This window comes from Dermacentor albipictus, chromosome 3, assembly GCF_038994185.2.
Source record: "Dermacentor albipictus isolate Rhodes 1998 colony chromosome 3, USDA_Dalb.pri_finalv2, whole genome shotgun sequence".
Classification (NCBI taxonomy): domain Eukaryota; kingdom Metazoa; phylum Arthropoda; class Arachnida; order Ixodida; family Ixodidae; genus Dermacentor; species Dermacentor albipictus.
In genome coordinates this window covers 71,288,039-71,309,071 of record NC_091823.1, presented here as the reverse complement: position 1 = coordinate 71,309,071, position 21,033 = coordinate 71,288,039, and the positions used below count along the sequence as shown (strand labels likewise).

General features: G+C 42.5%; 1 protein-coding gene across 2 annotated transcripts in view; it reads left to right on the top strand.

Annotated features, from left to right (window-relative positions):
- crm (cramped chromatin regulator) overlaps positions 1-13,857 on the top strand; it is a 65,823-nt gene extending 51,966 nt beyond the window's left edge. For both annotated transcript variants that reach the window (XM_065447102.2, XM_070535578.1), the window contains exons 16-20: positions 1,109-1,186; positions 3,989-4,078; positions 7,176-7,324; positions 10,643-10,792; positions 11,524-13,857. In XM_065447102.2, the coding sequence (XP_065303174.2) occupies positions 1,109-1,186; positions 3,989-4,078; positions 7,176-7,324; positions 10,643-10,792; positions 11,524-11,637 (581 nt within the window). In that variant the 3' untranslated portion in view covers positions 11,638-13,857. The remainder of the gene's footprint in view (positions 1-1,108; positions 1,187-3,988; positions 4,079-7,175; positions 7,325-10,642; positions 10,793-11,523) is intronic.
- The last annotated feature ends 7,176 nt before the right edge of the window (positions 13,858-21,033 follow it).

Sequence of the window (21,033 nt, the reverse complement as noted above, 5' to 3'; positions counted from 1 at the left end):
TAACACTTTCGCACCCATCATGTAAGTCCAAACAAAGCTAGCCAAATAATGTGTCTAATGAATGTTGTTGGAAACGAGAGGCCGCCGTAGGATGTGTCACAAAGATGGCAGCCGTGAACAACTTTGTTGCCATCTTGTGCACTCACTTTCATTTGCGAGATGGTTCATTGCCTTTCTGAGTGTCATGCGGCTGCTGCGAATAGATCTGCGTCGATTCAGCACCAAACAGTAACATTAGTTGCCCACGCTCAATGAAGCAGCGCTTTAGGCCTAATGGCCTTGGCAGCGTTGCCGTGACAAAAATTCACCGCTGTAATGGGCCACAAGTCATCGCGGATTGTTTACCGCTAATATGTCCGTACACGTGGTTCATCAGTGATCAGTACTGAGATCAGGCTTGTGGGTCAGATTGATAGCTGTTGAAGTGTCATGAAGTTATTGCTGCCTGTCCAACACAATCTGCATGTCTATTGGCAGCTAAACAGCCCTATCTTCGAACTTCATGAAATACTCGCTGCTTTTATTGCCATTCTCTCTGTCCATGCCGCATTATCATTTCGATCAGTCCTGTCAACCTGGACTAAACTTGTTTCAACAATGGTGGCCCCGGCCGACACGGTGCTGTTCTGCGAACTGCAGCGTTCGGACGCAATGTGTGCAATCCCCGCATTGGGCCAACACCAAGGAGTGCTAACAGTGACAAAATCTGCCACTGTGTCAGCCGGGGTGGCCTGTCCGCAGCACACTTGGCAATCCTTTTGCTCCGAAAACGAAGTGAAAAGCTCGCTTGCACGCCATCGAGCACGAGGGGCTTTGCGGCAAATGTGTCATATAGCACTGTGCGGGTCTCCACATCAAATATATATCTAATATCCAAAAAATCGCATAGTAGAGATTCGATTCGCAAATTGAATTATTCAATTTGGTGATATTCAAATATTTGCACAAATTTACAAAACACCCGTGAAATAAACCATAACAGTCTATGCTGTAGTATGGGAAAAGACAAACAACTTTTGTGTACATAGAACATATAAATATACGGCATTTGAAAAAGAGAGAGAAAACACACTTTTAAATGTGTATCTTGTTTACCCGGGTTCGACAGGTCTTCCATCAGAAGGCACGGCTGCACAGATCTTGGATGATGCTGCCACTCTACCAAACTTGGGCGCTACACTCTCGGGTAAGTTAGTGAGATCTGACTTCTTTATGAACCAGAGATAAAAGGCAGCCTCACTTTGTAATGAAGCACGTGCACAGATTGTTATTGTAGTGACTGTGTTGCATCCTCGATGGGAGATGTTGTTGCATGAGTGAATGTAAATAAAGGTTGATTCACACATTGTACTGAACTTAAAGAGACATTAAGGGAAAAGTACTGAGCTAAGTTAGATAGATAGAATATTCATCTAGAAGTCTATCACCATTTCTTGTGTGCCAATAAGTGACTTTCTTGTGTAGAAAATTGCCATGAGAGGTCCCTTTGCTGCTTCTCAATTGGAAATGCCTGCGCCAAAAAGGATGAGTTGACGTGATTCCCATGTGACCTCCGTCTCTGCCGCTCTCTGTAAATCAGCCGTTGTTGAAATCATATGTTTGGAATAGATGGCACCACTTCAATTTTTCATTTTTGTCATTTTCTTGCTTACAAAAGCCCTGTCCTTGCTACAAATGACAAATTCGTTGTTACAGAAACCTTATCGTTCAATCTAATCGTACCAACTGTGAGGGTGCCATTAAAAACAGCTTGCCACATGATTTCATGGTGAATGTGGTTACTGAATCCAGATTTAGTGGCCAGCTTTTTGAGATGATAGCCATACACTTTCTTTTTGGCAAAGCATCGCTCATAGCATTGCTTAGGGCAATTTTGCTTTTATGCAGGCACTCTTTAGTGATGACACTTGGAGGAATCTGGTTAATGGCCATTGTGTTGCTCAGGCCTTTATAACGAACACAAGAGGTGATGATTTGAAAAAGCTGAAGGAAAGAGGGCAGGTGGGCTTTTTAGTGAAAATCAAGGGCACGAGAATAATATTTTTCTGAAGGGCTCATGGAAACATTGTTTAGCAGCCATGCAGGCTTATTTACCATTTTCACTAAGTACAGTTCAGATGACTTGTAATGTAACCGCTTATAGTGCAGGACCGGTTGCAGTGCAGTCTTTTCCGACTCCAGTTTACCCTCTCGTAGAACTCCATGTATACGCATGCCATTTATACTGCAGCCGTGCAAGACAAAATACCGGTTATGGCGTGATTTTTTGAGAAAATTCGGCAGACAAGTGCAGTAGCAAGCATGCTTCACAGTGATGTGCGCTGACTGATGGGAGGAGAGAGCAACAAAGGCAATGCAGAGGAGGAAGAGGAGACGCGAAGCAAACGAAGAAGGAACAGGGGAGAAAACCTTCAAGGAGTTAAAAGCAGTGGAATTAAGGGGATTTTCACTCTCTGGAATTGAACGGGAATGGAATGGAGGGGTCCACTCTACAATTCTGATCTACATTCGAGCTTTCTTCGTTGCTACCAGTACGTACACAGCTATGCATGACCGCTTGGTCTGTATGTTTCACACGTATGTAGCCTTTGAAGAAAGTTGTTTTATTTATAATGCGGTTTCACTTATAGTGAAGATATTTGCGGCTCTGGCGTCTTAGGTTATAAGTGGTCCCCACTGTATCGCAGGTTCCCTTTGCATATGTACGTGATGATTAAAAAATAACACAAGTAAAAATGTAGACTGCAGCAAACTGCAGTTCTTGCATAAATGCACAGAAAAAAATCATGGGATCTTTTTACCAAGAAAAAAAATCTTATAGCCAGAGTAGTCACATTTGTCACTGACAAGTGTTGCGCAATTATGTCTGTACTTTGTACAGCTGCTGCTGCTGATGATGATCTGTAGCTGTGCCCTTGACATTGGGCAGGCAAATTGGGATTGTCTTAGTGCCACTGCCGAGTGTCATATGCAACTACTCTGCTTAAGATTCTTTTGTTACAAAGAAAAAATTATGCAGATTTTCATGCACTGTGGGAATTGACGTTATGCGATGTTTGCAGGTAGCTGCTATCCAGCATTGTTAGAAGTTTTGCAGAGTGTTACCAAACCGACTAACATGTTGGTGTAAGACAAGTATGTAAGCAATTATGTAAGCAATTGTGTGTGATGCTAGAGCAAGGACACAGTAATGCTGAATTTCTAGTACTTCTGTAGAAATGTTACAACCTGTTTCTTTGTGACCTAAAACCTATCCCAAAGGCGATATAATATCACACAGTGTCTACATAATACTGACTGCAACAGTTAATGGATTGGGGAATGTGGGCCAATCCTGAAGTCAGTGATGTGTAACATAGCTCCTCAAAGCGCTAGCTGCCACGAGAGTACAATGCATGCAAGAAACGGTGGCAAAGTTGCATATTATTTGCACGTTCCATTGCTGTGTTTGTGGCCTAATGGAAACTAGAGCAAACTTTTAGTATGTGAAGTGGCACATACACCAGTAGTCTCCAAGAGCTAGTTGATGTTGGCACCAGAAAAGCACGTGTGCGCCTGTGGCCTGATTGGTAGAGCATCAGACTGTTGCACTGGGCGACCCTAATTTGGCCCCACCATTACACAGATAACTTTATGTTTATTGAAGTGGCGCGAAACATGGAGAGGCAGTAACCTGCCGAAAGTTGCCTGGCATGCAGCAAAGAATGCTTCTCTGAAGCCCTATTTTTTTCGGTAGATTTATTATTTGTGAATTATTGACAGCAAACTATGCTTAAGTGCTTTTGTCAGTGTTTAAGTATGTTGTTAGCACGGCAGTTGTGCTCTGCAGGTGCAGCTGCTTTGGGGCAGCAGACATGTCCTCTGCTGTGCTACCACTTGGAGCATGCTGCTGCAATCACTAAAGGGCGTGGGTGCTTTGTCATGCTGTATATTGCCGATAGTAACATAACATACAAAAGCAGATCTCCCTTGTCTTATTATGTTGCAGGTCTCTCAGCCCTCGACACAGACAGTCCTGCAATTGAGGCTAGCAATCCTCTGCCAAGCTTTACTGCTGTCTCAGACTCAAGTCTTGCCTGTAAGTTCTAGCTTGTATGCCCAATGCGATGGCTTAGTGACTGTGACACTGTTCTGCTGAGAAAGAGGTTGTGGGTTTGATTCTTTAGATTTCGGCCACATATAAAATCTGAGGCAGTAAAAGTTAATCCAAAGTGCCCCACTGCAGCGTCTTTGATAGCACAAGTGTTACCTGGTTCTTATGTTAAAGCCAAACGATCAATCGAGCGTTACATGTGACCACAACTGTGCTTTGGAAATGCACTGAGGCTAGATCAGCCCAATTCACAATCGAGTGAGCTGCATGACGAGGGTAAATAGGTTATGTTTATTGACATGTCTCTTGATACAAGACAGCCTGAAAAACATTGGAGTCAGAGCAAGCACGCTGAAGGCAGCTTGCTATGGTGGAACCTCATTAAGTTGTTTGAGGGCCATATTTTTAGTAGCAATAGGAGTGTCAAAGTGGAAAAAAATGTATGTGTGTGAATTGTGGGAAGCCAGTCATGTGGTAGAGGTAGAGAGGGAACGGGAAAGCTTACAAGAGTGTGTTTGTGTGTATATATACAAAGTGTCCCACGTAACTTGCGTTCAAAATTGAAAAATATGCCAGTGCCACGTGGCTGGACAGAACCAAGGTAATGTTGTTCGCCATTGCTTGGAGCAAGTCACACTGTTTTCTGTATTTTGCCTAATTGCATAACTGGTTACAATTAATTAATTAGCTTCTCAACTATTATAATGAGAACAAGATTGTCAATTGGAAAATTGTAAGCCATCATGAAAAATTCCCGATCCATCTCTCTGTTGCTCTACATTTTTCACACCCCTGAAAAAAACTAAAAACGCTTAATAGCACACAAAAAGTGCCGTACAAATGATCATGCATTACTTCATTAATTTTGAGCACTTTTCCAATTTTCAAAATACAATAAGTACAGTTGCTGATATATTTTCCTTACACAGAAGGCACTGAAAAATTTTCTGTATTATCAGGAAATCAGACAAAAGTAAATTTGAATGAGAAAAATCATTTTGTTGAATTTGAGAGTCAGCAACGAAAGATGCAGTTTCATGCTACATCAACAATATCTTCAATGTGTAGCAAAGCCAGCCATGCTTTTGCATCCACTCTGCCCCTGAAGCTCGTAGTGTTGTCTGCACTGGGACAACATTGTCATGAAAAGCGTTGGCAGTGGGTATTGGACGCTTCGTCTGCCTCGTGCTTCGACATGTCTCCGAACTCGAGATTATTCAACCACCTGCACTAAACATGTGGGAAGACAGCACATGATGTCCCGCCATATCAGTCTTTGCACATGTGACAAGGTTACCTTTAAATGGCGCACAGGCTGTCTGTGCTCCGTTTCAGCGGTCGCACTGCACAATTTGAGAGGTGCGCTCACTAGCAGCCTCATGTAATTGAACCATTTGACCGTCTGCATCCATGGAAGTTTCCATTTATTGTCACGGTATGCCTTCGCGGTGGCAGTGAAATCTCATTATATTGAAATGGTGTATGAACCCACTTCGTTATATTGAGGTTCAAAATACCTGTTGATCTGTGGACAAGAAATCATGAAAAGTTAAATACTTTGTTATAACGAGAATTGCGTTATATTGAAGTTCGTTATATCGAGGTTTAGCTGCTGCTTTTTTTTTTTTTGGTTAAGCCACCACCATGCCTCCGTGCATTTCCAATGCTGCATAGGCACCACTGCACTGACACTGGAATCATCGGTAGACCGGTCTCTCTACTTTCCAAAAAAGGTGGAAGATCCTTTGTGGCACAACATGGCACTAGCCTCATAGCGAGTCAAGGGCTGCAGTTAGCTTCTATGTGACAAAAAGCGATCGTGGTACGCACTAACTGGTAGGCATGCGACGAGCCACTATGGCTTAAGCAGTAGCCAATACATTAGGCTCTATGAAGACTGGGTTGGGGGATTCTTCACAACTATGTTTTCCATTCTGCATTAAGTGGCCATAGATCTTATGGTCCAAAATTGTTCAGTATGAACTGACTAGCTCAACAACATGTACTACAGTCAAACCTTGATATAACGAACATGGGTATAGCACATTTCTGAATAGTAAATAAAAAAATCGCCTTCCTGCTATAACCATGTAAGAAATATTTGTTTTTAGCAATTATCCGATAAAATGAAGCTATTTTTGTGTCAGGTGCAACTTTGTTATAACAAGGTTTGACTGTACTATGTTTTAAGTGTTCGTATACTTAAAGGGGGTATTGCTCACTTTAATTGCTTATAGTCCAAGATTGTATACTCTGCATCCGTAAAGTGACTTGGCTTTCTAAATCCTAACCTATTTAACAGGGAGAGGTAGGCTAGTTGGTGGTCGTTATTGGAATGCATCATGTAACCACGCAAATGACAACGGACGAGGAAAGAAACACACAGGACAAGCCGCGGACATCCGCGGCCTGTCCTGTGTGTTTCTTTCCTCGTCCATTGTCCTTTGGTGGTTACATGATGCATTCCAATAAATCCTAACCTAGCCTGGCCTTCCCTAGCCTGAAGGAATTAACGTTCATAATAGCAACGTTCATAACTTAGCAATTAAAGTTGTGCAGTACTTAATGCTTTGGCCTAGTTGTAGATATGTATTTGCTGCACTCGGGCGGACGACCTTTATCACAAACATCAAGCACAATAACTAGGCTTTTCTTACAGTACTAATTTGTTAAACGAAGTTCAAGCCTACTTGTAGAATAAATGTCAGGTTATTCATTTGACAAGTGCTCTAAGGGAAAAAAAAGTTTGTTTCGATTGTGAATATAACACATCTAAGTAAAACGAACTGCTGCAGTCTGATACGTAACGGAGGGTCTCATTGGATAATCATAACCAGCATGGCAATGACTACCAAGGGCTGTGGCTTTAATGCACTCTGCGTATGTGCTGTATGTTAGTTCTTAAACATTGCACCACATGTAAATACATTTCAGATTTGCAGTAACGAGTAATTTCATGGAGGTTTAGTCTAGTGCCATATCAATTTTCGTTACCGACTACTTTTGTAGTAACTATTAGTGACATGGTTTTATATTTGGTGTGTTCGCAGCTTAAGTAAAGCAGCCATGTTCCAATTTTCAGCTGCCTTCAAGCTGGCCTGCGAAGAAGCGTCTGTCACTCCTGTAGAGAAAACTGCCATCACTGACAAGACAGACGGCTTGACAACACCACCCATGAGTCCGTTCAAGCTTGTTCATTCAGCTCCGGATTCCAATTGGCTGAATGGAGAGGTAGTGGGGCATTTCATGCGATGCTTTCTTCTTTTTGATTAACTTGCTGATTTATGAATGCAGCATTGGAGGCTGGATACACTTTTCATAAAACAATAAAAAACAACCTTAAGGAATGTTTTACTGCATTAAGCAACAATATACTTAGGTTCAGACTGAACAATAACAACGAGTCCTCGCGTTACAGTGTTAGTTGTTAGAAATGATACTGCTAAACAGTTGTTCTTGGAAAAAAAATTAACATTTAAAGCAAGTATTTCTCAAGGTTTATTATACTGTGTCATTGTTGTGTATAGTGTAATTCATGGAGTATATTACTATGTAAAGCAACTATTTCTCAAGGTTTATTATACTGTGTCATTGTTGTGTATAGTGTAATTCATGGAGTATATTACTATGTGTGAAATGTCAATTTTGTATTGACCATTTATCAACTAGAAAATTTTTAAAATAACAGGCAATTCGCTTTTTCTATAGAGGTCACTAATCAACCAGTGCCTACATAAGCATTAATTAACTTCGCAGCTTTCTTTCTGCACTTTATTCAACTTATTAGTGTTCGCCTTGGTGAATTGGTCCTAAATTTGTGTGGCATGTTTCTACAGTAGATGTAATAAGATGCTATAGCCAAGCTGCTAATGAGAAGTGTTCTTAAGAGGCCCTGAAACGCATTTTAAACACTAAGAAAATGTTGCTGATCTGTTAACGAGGCTCCTGTGAACATGTGAACAGAATATTAATGCAATGCATGCTGCAGGGAATTTACAATCTCCTGTCAAAAGCAGCGAAAAATTGCTTGGTCTCGCTTCCGCAATGTCATCATGCAGCATCATCTCAAGCAGCTGGACCCACAACAGCTAATGGCTGATTTCGTGATCCCAGGAACATTCTCAGTATACCATTTATTGCTTACTTAAGTTAAATAAATGAAAAATATAGATATGTTTACGATCTCAAAAAGACTGAAAAAATATTTCATCTTTGCAATGACGGTCTAAACACGACAGTTGCACTTCACTGTGTCTGCTGCGCGTGGCATCCAAGATTAAAAGCGTAGCGTAGATAAATTGTGGCTGCCATGGTATGCTGCCATGAGCCGTCTCGTGTTCAACCTTTAGGTGCGGCCATCAGGGCATTGCTTCCTTGCGCCCCCTTGCTGTCTCCTCTGTGTAGCTTCCAGCACACTAGTGAAAATGAAAGGAGAGAGAAAGCTACAGATCAGTCCAATAACTACATCTAACTTCACTTGTGCTTGAAGGATTCAAAAATTATTTGCTACGGGTGGCGGGAAACGTTCGTTTTTGGGGGAAGGAGAAGAGCAGAGCGGAGCAGACATGTTTCGCATGGGCTCCGTCGACTTTCATTATTCTCATAAGAAATCCACATCAGAGGACCAAAATCTGTGTTGGAAGACCTTCGTAATGTCATTTGGTCCCCCCATGAGAAGTTTGAAGATGGTGAGTGCCTATTATTTTGCACTTTTGAACTTTGAAGTTTTCTGGGGCGGCGCTGCTTGCTCGATTGCTATGATTTCTCGACACTCACTATGGCGTATATCACTGCATCCCAGCTGTTCGCTTCTACTTTTACCAGAGGGAGTGGAGGTGGAGTTGTTACTACAGCCGCACGTGCCTCCAGTGCTGTTGTTCAAGCTGCCACCAAGCTTTCGTTGCAAGAAACCACAACCATGGGCTTCCTATGTATTTCGGAAGACAGCCATGCTGACTCATCCATTATGGACAAGGACCTTTCTCAAAGGGTGCCATCGGAATGTTCTTATTCCAATTGGTCTTTACACCTCAAGCGAAAAAGCAAGCAGAAGCGTGCCAGAGGAGATCAGGTACGCCTGGCAGGCAGGGTAATCTTTCCACCACCCTCCTCCGCCACCACTTTATCGTCTTCAGCATCCTACGAGCTGCAAGCGTCGAGGCATCAAAGAAGCCTTCATTTAAAAGGAAGTGACAACTCCCCCCCCTGCCACGTAGTGACTTCAAAATCACCATCCGACCCAAGAAATGCTCGCAGGTGAAAAGTTTCACCAACAACCACATCTTCAAAGCCATCTCGGCCGCCTGTGAAGGGAAAGTAGAACATTTGCATTTCCTCGTGCTCTTGACACCCAGTTCCAACATAATCATTGTTAGTACCCCACATCAGGAGGTTGCCAGAATTGTGTGCAAGATCATGTAGGTTGTGCTGGGCAGTAACCTTCACGAAGTCAACACTGGATGGAGGGGGCCGAGGCGTCATTCATGAAATTGACCCGGAAACCCGCCTGAGAAGCTTATGACCCATCCAAGACTGAGAACCCAAGGTGTGGAAATTGTGCAAGCCCGCATGCTGTGAAAGACCGAGGGGGCCGTTGTTCAGGTTCAATTCCGTATCATGGCAGTCGCATTCTGACAACATTTGAAGGCAAACGCACTCTTTTACTGAAATGTCAGCACACATTGAAGAAGCATGTGTGGCCAAAATTGAAACTGAAGTGCTCCGCCATGGCATCTCTCATAAGCAAACTGTGGCTTTGAAATGCAGAACCTCATCAATCATCACTGCTATGTAAATGCTCCACCAGAAGGTTAAGTGCAATTATCTGCGCAGAAGCGCCTGGTACAAGGTGAGTGTACACATCACAGGTGGGCACAGTATATGAGTTGTTGCCCTTACTGCTCCATTCACAACGTTGGCAATGAAGTCCCCATTCTCAAGCTCTCCTATGGTTGTGGCGTGGCTACTTCCTTCACTTGTTTACTGTAGACGCATCAGCGGCTTCTGGAAATGCTGACAACTCGCTCCAAACTTCATCGAAACCAGCGACGGCTTCATTGCACTCGTTGGAACACTTTCCATTGTTGTCACCATCACAGAAAAAAAAAAAAAACCATTGAACATTGGCTTTTGCTGCAAAGTCACAGGACTATGGACAGGCATGACTGATTGATCACCTGGACAAGTATGACCAATCGCTAAATAGCAGATATTTACTTTCGTCTGTGAGAAGAAGAAAGCGAGGTAGGGAATGGTCGCATGCAAATATTAAGAACCTAGTTGACTTCCTCAATCACATGTTTCATTCCTCTATGGCCAGTTTCACATATCTTCTGTTTTTGCTATTGAGGGAAGGTATAGCACACCCAACTCTGCCTTTTCTCCTTTTTGCTCCTGGAAGTTGTGTCCCATCTGTACCTTGGGTAGTCACCATTTTTTATAGGTTTATTTTTGTATCATTGGCTTTGTTTTTTGGCTGTTAGATAGTGGCCTGTGGTATTGTGTCACCATTTCATTGGCTAACCTGTTCCCCATTGTCTCCTGTCTCAGGGCTCAAATTTTTCGCTGAGTTCCCTGCTGAACACACTGGACTCGCCACTCAAGGTGACCCAAGTAGGAGCACCGTCAGTGGCACCCGAACCCCCTGTTCTAGCCTTGGAGAACTCGAGCCTAGACTCTATCTCAAGGCTGGCACCTGATGTGAGTGGACCCAAACTGTGACCTTTGGGGTGTAAAAATATTTGGGGAGGGAGAGGGCAGGGGGGTATACTGGGAGGTCAGCATCATGCTCATTGCAGGCTCCAATGCTGCTTTTGCTTCATTGAAGTAACGACTGTGCAGCTAAGTGCACAGCTCACTGCTATGCGGATATGTATGTTGCATGTGGTATTGTGCTCTAAAATGACCAATAATAGTCCTATTTAAAATTTGCTTGCAGTATTGCCCTTCTAATGCATTCTAGTAACCGTATGTATTACGGTTTTATTAACATGTAACATGTGTTTAGTTACGTGGTTATTACAGTTTTCTCACACACAGGTATATTATTGTTGATTAGGAAACAATAGAAGGCAATATTAATTATCTAAGAAATTGCTTGACATATATAAAATGTAAGTATGAATACTTAAAATCAGCATAGGAAACTGAGCAAGCCTGTGAAGTTTCAACAAATTTGGTGAAATAGCATGATTACCTCCATAACTTACATACCCCCTCATACAGATATGAATGTTGCATGTGGTAATTTCTGAGAGTTAGACGTGATCTAGCTCTACAGCTTTGCCAAGATTGCTTTACTAATAGTGTACTGTTCATTTGTATCCAATTTAGCCACAGTGAAATTTTGTTCCAGTTGGCCTTTAAGTTTGGACGTTGAAAAAGGTCATCCTGTAAATTTTTCATGGAATTATTTTCCTCTCTGCCTCTAGGTCGACACCCAGCTGCAGTGCCTCATGAATGAGAACAGCGTAGACTATGTCGCAAAGTTTGCCGACCTCGCTGCGCAGATTGCCTCGTCCAATTCAGAGAGCAAATCCACGTAGAGACTTGGATGTCATTTTCTGGCTCACTCATTGTACATAGTTGTGTACCATAGAACTGTTGGAAACCATTATTTATTGCACTTTGTAGTGTTCACTTTGCTCCGGGTGTAAATAGGACCATAAGACTTGTACTGTTAACTGTGGAATGCAATGCCACTGTGTGGCACGAACACTTTGGGTACATTACAGGAAGCCCGGAAGTTTTGCTACTCTGTCTTTCTGCCCCTTCTTTTCTTTTCTTTTTTTTTTCTTGTTGCAAGTGTCCAAAGTATGACAAAGAGTATCGTAGCAGCGTGCAGTGGACGTTGATGTTCTGTCACCAGCCTTATTCAGTGTTTGGCGCATGCTGAAGCGATTGCGTGTAAAAGTCCAGCGTTGCAAGGCACCAGCTCTCCCGTGTGTTGAAACTATCACGTGTGTATTCTCAGCAGTCATTGAACAATGCTGTCAAGCTTATTGAGACAAATCTGGGTTTATCAGAAGTCACAGCCTATTCCAGGCGCAAAATAATTGGAGTGTTTTAGCATAGCATGCCACGTGACCCACTGCCTTTTGGAGTTGCGTGGGCACTTGCTTTTTTTTTTTTCATGCACATGCAGCTGTTCTGGGAGCTCACCAAGCAGAATGCAAGCCAATTACATACTTCCTTTGTTACTTTCTCTCCAGCAGCTCGTGGCTTAGATGATATAGTCAAACGTTGCTGTAATCATTTGCATCCGACAACAAAATATTTTCATTATATCTGACATCTATTATAAGGTCATATATATTCGTTACATGCAGTTATTGGAGATATTTAAGATTTACTTCATTAAATATCATTGGTTACATCTGCTGCAGTTGACTCCCGTTTATTCGACAATGACAGGATCTACGAAATTGATCGAATTATCCAGCAGGTTGATTTGAACAAGAGCCACAAAAAACACAGATACACACTGCTGATTCATTTGGCTATATATTCCAAATTCTAACACGAAGGAGCAATGATATATGAAGGAGAACCCACTTTTATGTGTTCAAAGCAGGAAAATAACATAAATACTATGTTAAAGCTCTATGTTAAAGCTCCTAAACAAAGTAGAAATGTAATGCACACCCAATAGCTTAGCAACTAAAATGTAGCATGCCTCTAGTTCTGCAAATGACAAAAGCCTGAAACCAGCAAAGTTTGCCTTTGCAGATTAGAAATTTATTTAGACCTAGGTAACATCTATTGCCATCGTCAAGCGTTAGAATTGAAATAACAAAAAATCTAATTAAGTGAATTTGAATTAACGGAAGCCGGAGTTAAGCTGAATGTTTTATGCCTCTCAGCTAGTGAGCAAGGCTTCCATGTGGAAGCTGAAATGTTTCAGAATTTTTAGACAACCCCATTTTGTTCGAAATTCTGTTTTTCTTCAACTTATGGCGTTGCTGTTCTAATTCTCATGTAGCTGGTTTCAGGGCGTATGAGTTTAAGCACTGTTCATTTCTCACCAGTGCAAATGGACCTCGACATATTCAAAGCCAGCATTCTATGACCCTTGAGATTACACTTGTGACTAAAGTATTGCAATATGGAGGTGGTTAACTGCTGTTTTAACTGAAGTCATTGATTTAGTTGAAGAGGTAAAGTGAAGTACAAAATCTTTGCTCCAGCTCTTTTGATAGGCAAAGTGTACAGACTGCATTCAAGAGGGTTCTGCCTTTTATGTTGTGTATTTCGATTCACTCTGTTGCATTTACTGGAAACATTATCTCGTGAGTTGGCACAAAGGTAGCATGTGATTGGGAGATGCTACAATGCACCTCTCAACTTTGGGCTCTGTAATCTGGATGTGAAAGCTTGCTCATTTTGTGACATCAGTATCCTGTGGGTCTCTCAGGCACACAAACAGTTTGGAAAGTAAAAACTCATTTAACGCCCCCGTCTGCTTAGGTCACTAAGCAGTGGTACCACAAGCTATGCCAACTGTACCTGTAGCATCGGAATTTTTGCTGGCATGTGGCGTGCCATTATGTAGACGGTGAGTCAGCACTCTGCGCTACAGCAATATGATATGACTTATGTGTGCAGTAGCATTCAGAACACCTGTTGCAAATCTTCACTATCTCAGAACTCTCTGCAGGGGGTGCCATGCATAATGCATTGCATGCCAGCATTGCCTAGTTGATACCTTAAAGCTGATGCAGGAGAGGTAAAATGCTGGTGAGTGAGAGATTGCGTATTTGATTCGACACCACCGTCTTGCACCTCAATAACTTCCAGCCTGTATGGATGACCTAATGCCATCTGGAAAGTGCGGCACATTCGATGCAGGATGTGATTGATGACTGCCACTTTCATTTCTTGTAAAGCATGTCTTGCTGGCAGGCATGTTGGCCGATGAAGCCAAATTGCCTGACATCTAGACCCAGAAGTTGCTGTATTTTTGTATGTACAAGCCACACCAAAACTTATAAGAAACCCAAGATAAGAAATCTAAGATGCATAGATTCCGCCTTCATAAATAGTTTCCAGCACTGCAGAATGCACTGCTGTAAAGCCACATTCTGTGCGGCCACTTTAACAAAATTGAATGTCGTGTGCGTTTATTTGCGAGGCTTTCATGAATGAAAATAGGCATTAAATATAAGTAGTGTTGGCTTAGTGCAGCACGCACAATGTCGACTGCTGGTGCTGAGTGCTTCAAACACATTGGTATTATATCTGAGCCTTAAGAGCTCTAAGGAACAGTAGATGGTGCGATGACACCTTATCTGTGTTTCGCCCTGCCAGCATATTTCTAATTATGTGTGCTCCGAGGCTGCTTATGCTACAACACAGTAAAGTGCTACAGATAACAAAAGTGTTGTAATAGTTTTCTGACAGTTGGCAGAACTACTCCACATTTCATTATGCTATGCAGAAACATACCATTTGTCCTGCCTGTTTAAAATAGAGGAGCATAACGATAATTCAAACAATGACTTTCAACACAGCGAATGACAAAAATGTTCATTACATTTTCTGTGTTCTTTAATAGCATTGACAGCGGAAACCTAGCAGACATATAGTAACTAATGTGTTTTTTTACAAGAAAAAGTGTATTTGTGAACTGTTAGCCTCTCATGCCGTGGACTTAGTGACATAACTGGAAAAACGAATTTGCTCAGTTGTGCTGTGGCTTGTTGCTAGGTTGTTGCTGTCATGAATATTACGTGGCAGTTATGACGAGTTCAAAAAGCAGTCCAGTATGCGCACTTGTTTCTATCAAATTTTATCAAAGTAAATATAAAGAATAGCATTAGTAACATAGGATACTTTCTAACAATTTCATATCAAAATAATGTCTCATTGGCATATGACTACAGGTTGTGGAAATCCGAAGAGCCCTGTATTTTTATAATATTCCACTTTTTTATCTAATTCGTAGACAGCCATATTGAATTTAGTGACTAGAACAACTGGATTGTCTTGAGCTGCATAAGCATTGCAAGAAGCTTCCAAATAATGTTGAACCAAAGTTTGCAACAGTTATCTCATGCAGACTGCAAGAACTTGTGTCTATGTAAAGCTTTTGAACAACACTGATAGCAAAAAAAGACCCATTTATGTTTATTTTGCTACATTTTATAGTGTAAGCAAATGGCATGCTTAAATAGTTCTTGTTCATTGTGTTTTATTAATGGGATTATCACTACAAAGTCTTGCTGCACCAGATGTGAAATGCACGAGAGTTTAATGATCACTGCATCCAGTTATTAAAAGTGGGAAATATGAGATTGAATGACAAATATATCATCATTGATAAGGATAATGTATGATAATGATTGCTGGTGTAAATTCATAGCAGTAGCTCGGAATAAAGGAGCCACAAAGAACATTAAAAGCAGCAGCAATCCACATTCTCATTAAGGCACTGTTGCATTGGGGGGAGATTCACTGTGGTTTACCAATTGCAACGTCAGATTTTCCGATAGTAAGTTTAGTGCAAGACATATGATGTGTGCATAGACTTAATGAGAGCAGCATTCCGGGCAAGTTGGTAATCCATTGCTTAAATGATATTGCGCGACATAAATAACGAGACGGACGTGAGAGAAGACGACACACCAAGCGCAAACTTTCAACTGAGTTTATTGTGCCACTGCGTCATTTTATACATGGCAGGCAACGTAGATCGTACATGCACTTACAAGGAAATGAAGTGCGAATTCATGTAACATGGTTACGTGTCATGTGATGCCGCATCCAAGTAACTTAATTCTTTTTCTGTGTGAGCCAGAGACGGGAAGCTAACACACGCATCACCCAATTTTGCGATCATCTGCGTTTCAGATATCTCACGGATGAGCTGCGTACTGCCACGGGAAACAATCGTGCATTGATCCTCAAGAGGCTTGCAGCCATGATCGCAACAGTGGATCGCCAAGAAACCACCAGAGCCGTTTTTTACATTGTTGCTGTGTTCGGCTGATCAGCTCCGCGAACACAGCAGCAATGTAAAAAACGGCTCTGGTGGTTTCTTGGCGATCCACTGTCACGATCATGGCTGCAAGCCTCTTGAGGATCAATGCACGATTGTTTCCCGTGGCAGTACGCAGCTCATCCGTGAGATATCTGAAGCGCAGATGATCGCAAAATTGGGTGATGCGTGTGTTAGCTTCCCGTCTCTGGCTCTCACAGAAAAAGAATTAAGTTACTTGGACGCGGCATCACATGACACATAACCATGTTACATGAATTCGCACTTCATTTCCTTGTAAGCGCATGCGCGATCTAGGTTGCCTGCCATGTATAAAATGATGCAGTGGCACAATAAACTTAGTTGAAAGTTTGCGCTTGGTGTGTCGTCTTCTCTCACGTCCGTGTCGTTATTTATGTTGCGCAATATCATTTAAGCAATGCATAGACTTTCCAACATTAAAGGGGCTCTGAAGCACCTTTTCCCGAGACATAAGAAACACGTTCGAATAACTGCAGTGTCTTTTAAGGAATATGCCATATGCTCCTGAAAGAATTTATTGGAAAAGACCTAATACAAATGAAGAAAGTAAGAGCATAATAATTATTTTCTAGATTTCTCCTCAACTCAATCTCCTCGGCGGGGTCAATGCTAGTAACTATATTGCACAGCTATTGTGTGCTTCAGGTTTCTTTTTTTTTACAGTGGAGCTGTTGGAACCGTGCTGGATTTCTCTTGACGTTCGCAGAGTATAAAAATAGCATTGTGCGCACTAACAAAAATTCGCCGAGCTGGTGGAGAGAGAGCTAAGAGAGAGTGAAAGCAGAGTATAAAGATAGCATCGCGCAGCATAGCGACACAGCGAGGGTGGGTGGAGCTTAGCGGGGAAGGAGCGGTGCGGCGGGGACACAGGTGGTGTGACCTCACTGCTTTCCGATAAAAACTCGCGCGTGCTCCGGCGGATTTCAAGAAGCTACCAGGTACACGGCGTTGGAGCTAGCATGCATCAGAGCTAAGGCGCAGCGGTGCAGCGTCTGGCACATGACACCGATGCATATGGCATCTAAACAAATCACTTCTGTTGCAGCGGGCGCCTCAAATGGCGTGCCGTCCCAACCGAAACCACCCCACAGGAAGCTGCACAGATTTTTCTGAAGCCTTAACTTTCCCCAGCTCCATTGGTCTCTGGTGTTTGCGATAGCAGAGCTACACATGACTAAGTGTGCAGTTTGGCACTACTTTACTGGCCTCCCCACAGCTCCACTGGTCTCTGGTGTTTGCGATAGCAGAGCCATGCATAATTTTTTTATTTTTATGTGGTTGGCTTCTGACAAATTTTTGAGCAATGGGACAAGTGTAGCGCACTAACAGCCATTGCTTCCCTGTTTCCTAGTTATCTGGCAAATCTGGAAGTGGCCCAATGACCGGTGTCTATGGACTTCGGCCAACAGACATAGTAGCTGGCAGTTCCAAGAATAGTGGGGAGGAGCCCTCTCTTTGAAAATATGAAAAATTATCTCTATGTGCTGTTTGTTAGCACTGTGTACCAGCTATACCTACGAACTTGCCTAAGATCTTCGCAGCTCCATGCTGTACTCACAGAATGCGTTCAGTCGCCTAGCTCAAGGGGTAGTTAATATTAACTTAAACATAATTGAACAGAATGTGCGAAAAAGCATACAATGCATAATAAATAAACTGCACGGTTTAAGTGCTTGATTTTGAAGTTACTGTCATTTTAATGATTTGTCCATTGACCTAAATTTGGAAATTCAGTGTGAACTGTATGTTTGCAAGGTAGACAATACAAAAATGTAGAGGTGAAAATGGTTCTGTGGGAATATATACGGTAGACTCCCTTTTACACGAACTCGAAACGACCATGAATATTTGCTTTCAAAAGTTTGTCTTATCAGAAGAATAATTGGCAGCGTGACCAGGTGCATCCAAATATCTTGCTTCAAAACGGTAAATGAAGTAAACTTATAGCAAGGGGAAGATGACATGAAAAACATTTATTTAGAAAACTGTTTTCAAGTGGTACTCTTGCTTGGTTTCATCCAGTCCTTGATGGATGTTTGAAGCTTCTGTGCAAATCGGCAAGCAGCCACAAACGATGTCATCTCACCTAATGACCCCAAATATCCTTCTGTGCCTTCATGCTGCTGGCAAAAGTTCACTAGAGAGTTCAAGCAGGCATCTGCCACCTCACATTTCATCTGTGCTGGCTCCGAGCTAGTGAAAGCAATGCAACCTAGAGCAAAGTCTGGGTGACATTTAGCAAAGTGGGGAAAGAGAAACAAGGCAAAGCGTCGCAGAGAAGGAAGGTAGGCGGAGGCATGCTGGGTTGACCTCTGGCAGTCGCTACAGGTTTCGTTTGCAATACAGATGCACTGGGTTCATCTCGGGATAACATTGTCCTCCTCGCACGCCTTACGCTGTGCGTGCAAGTGAAAGCATGTGACGGTGAGCCGACGATGGTGGCTCAATCTCGTGTGAGCAAAGGAGGAAGTTGGGGGGGAGTGCACCGTCTTCCGTAGTGCGCATGGCACCGGGGAGGGGAGGGAAGGGGGTGTTGTACTTCAGCCACGCGTGGGCTTTATCTCGAACGCGATGTGCTTTGTGGGCACACAGTCTAGGTGGGCTAATGGCTCGTCACTTTGCATCCGCTATGTTCTCACCGCTCAGTTTGCGTTCATGCGATAGACAGCACGAAGGTCACTTTGCTTGCTGCTGCTGCTGCTGCTGCAGCTCCTCACGCCAGCGTTTTGACCCGAGCGTCTGCAGTCATCGAGTGCGATGTGTTCATGTTTGCCCGTGCGGGCTGACACCATGCTTGTTAATTAGTAAGTGAAAGTTTACAAGGGGGTGTTCTACTTCGGCGTCTGCTGCATATGGCATGGCCATGCAAGCCCTCTCTTGAATACGATCTGCAATGCGGACAGTCTAGGTGCACCGAGAGCCAATAGCTTCGTATGCGCTATAGCACCTGTACGCTTGCACATCATCCGCGTTCACGAAGTGAAATGTCACTGTCTCTTTTTGTTTCCTTCTCTTGTTTTTTCCTCTGTCCACCAGCAGTGTGCACCGCAGGCCTGCAGAGTAGGGTGCCTTGATGCGCACGCCCCCGGGCGCGGCACGTCAAGGCACCTTAGCCTCCAGGATCGGTACCGGTGGTGGTCACTGTGAATCTTATCTTAACCGAAGAACACGTCTAAGGCAGTTCGTCTTAAGTGGACTTTTTTTTTTCATTGAGTCTATAGAAAAACAAACAAACGTTCCCATGTTTTTTGTTGTGTGCGAGAATTCAGCTTAACAGAGTTCATCTTAACGAGAGTTCACTCTATAAAGGCAGCAGTTTTGAAACTACTTAGGTAGCATGCATAATTGTTGTCCTCAACTCTGCCCCACTTCCTCTAACTCCCCCTCCCCCCATGGCTTATGAAATTAATGAAAAGCACAAAATTTTGAACGTTTATACATCAACTACCTTTTGAAAGCACATCACCAAAGCAATGTGCTGGAGATGGTGGCAATGGTGTGGCAATGTTAGTGGCAGCACTGTCATTATTGATGCCTGCAAGCTTCTGCAACCTTGTATTATATTAGCAATCTTTCAGTTTTGGGATGTCTAGCAAACTACTCTTTCCTAATTCTTCAGGTTCTGCAGATTTCCACAAACCATAAGCTAAGTGTTCATGGGTGAAAGAACAGCAAACTCCAAAAGGCACCCCCTTATGCTGTGACGCCATTAAATTTATGTATTGGTACTCAAGGAGAGGAAGAATAAGGCTATGCAGTGAAGACCAGTGGTTTTATACCTGTGCTTTCCAGATTTGCACTTGTTGTTTATACTAGAAATGCAGTCTGTTGAGAGTGTTTGTCTGGCTGAAATATAGCTTTGATGAGAAGTGGACACAGAATATTTTAAATTATTTGTGTCTCTTGTTTGTTTGCGCTGATGTCAATTTTCTTTTAGTATTTTCATGACTACTGCGAAGTATTTAAAGGCACCTAAAATTTCACTGACAGTTCAATGTATTTCAGTATGCTAGACGCCATGGGGTTTTATTTAGAATACTGACACATTTTTGAAGCTGTAGAACCTCTACCACATGCTCCTCGCACATAAAATGATGATATTTAGCAATTATGAAGGTTGGGAAACACTTGCAAGTTATTTTAGTTCGATATAAAGTTGTTTTCATGACACAGGACCCGGCATCATTGACATTATCGTGATGTCATGACGGAGCAAGATTTTCTTACGACCTGTAACAATAGGGCTAGGTATGACGACATTGCTCTTAAAAAAAGTTTCTGCAGAAACCATCAACAATGATTGTGAGTGTAAGTGAATAGCCAAATGCTTCAAGAAGGCTATTTGCTTTATTAGAGCAATGGTGTGCTGTCATTCGACAATGTCATGACAATGTCATTCGACAATGAACGCGCCCCCTCAACTTGGTTACACACGTGTGCACTCTTTGCGTCCATATCTTTTTATTGCCAGTGAAGGTCTGACCACCAATCACAGACCACAAAAATGGGCGAAAGGGGCAAAGAAATCCATTTGCTTTAAAATAAACAAGCGCGCTGTATGCGTTTTTTCTGGCTGCACTTGCTTGTGGCAGGTGCAACGACCCTACCAAGGGTTGCTGATGTTGCGACGCATTCACTTCTGAAGTATTAAAGACAAAAATGGTTTGTGGAAACAAGCATTATAATAAATTAGGGATCTCCGATGAATGGCAATATTTTTTCTGGGTTTTAAAAGGCTCAGATCTTCATTTAATGCACAAAAAAAAAGGCAAGTTGACTATGTCCATGTCAGTACCCCTTTAAATTGTGAAGACTGTTTTAGTGTAAATGTGTTTTTCATAAAAACCACACAAGGTGCTCCTTGTTTTCCTACAGAACATTGCGAGCAATTTTTCACTGTGCCTAATGAACTGAGCATGTGATT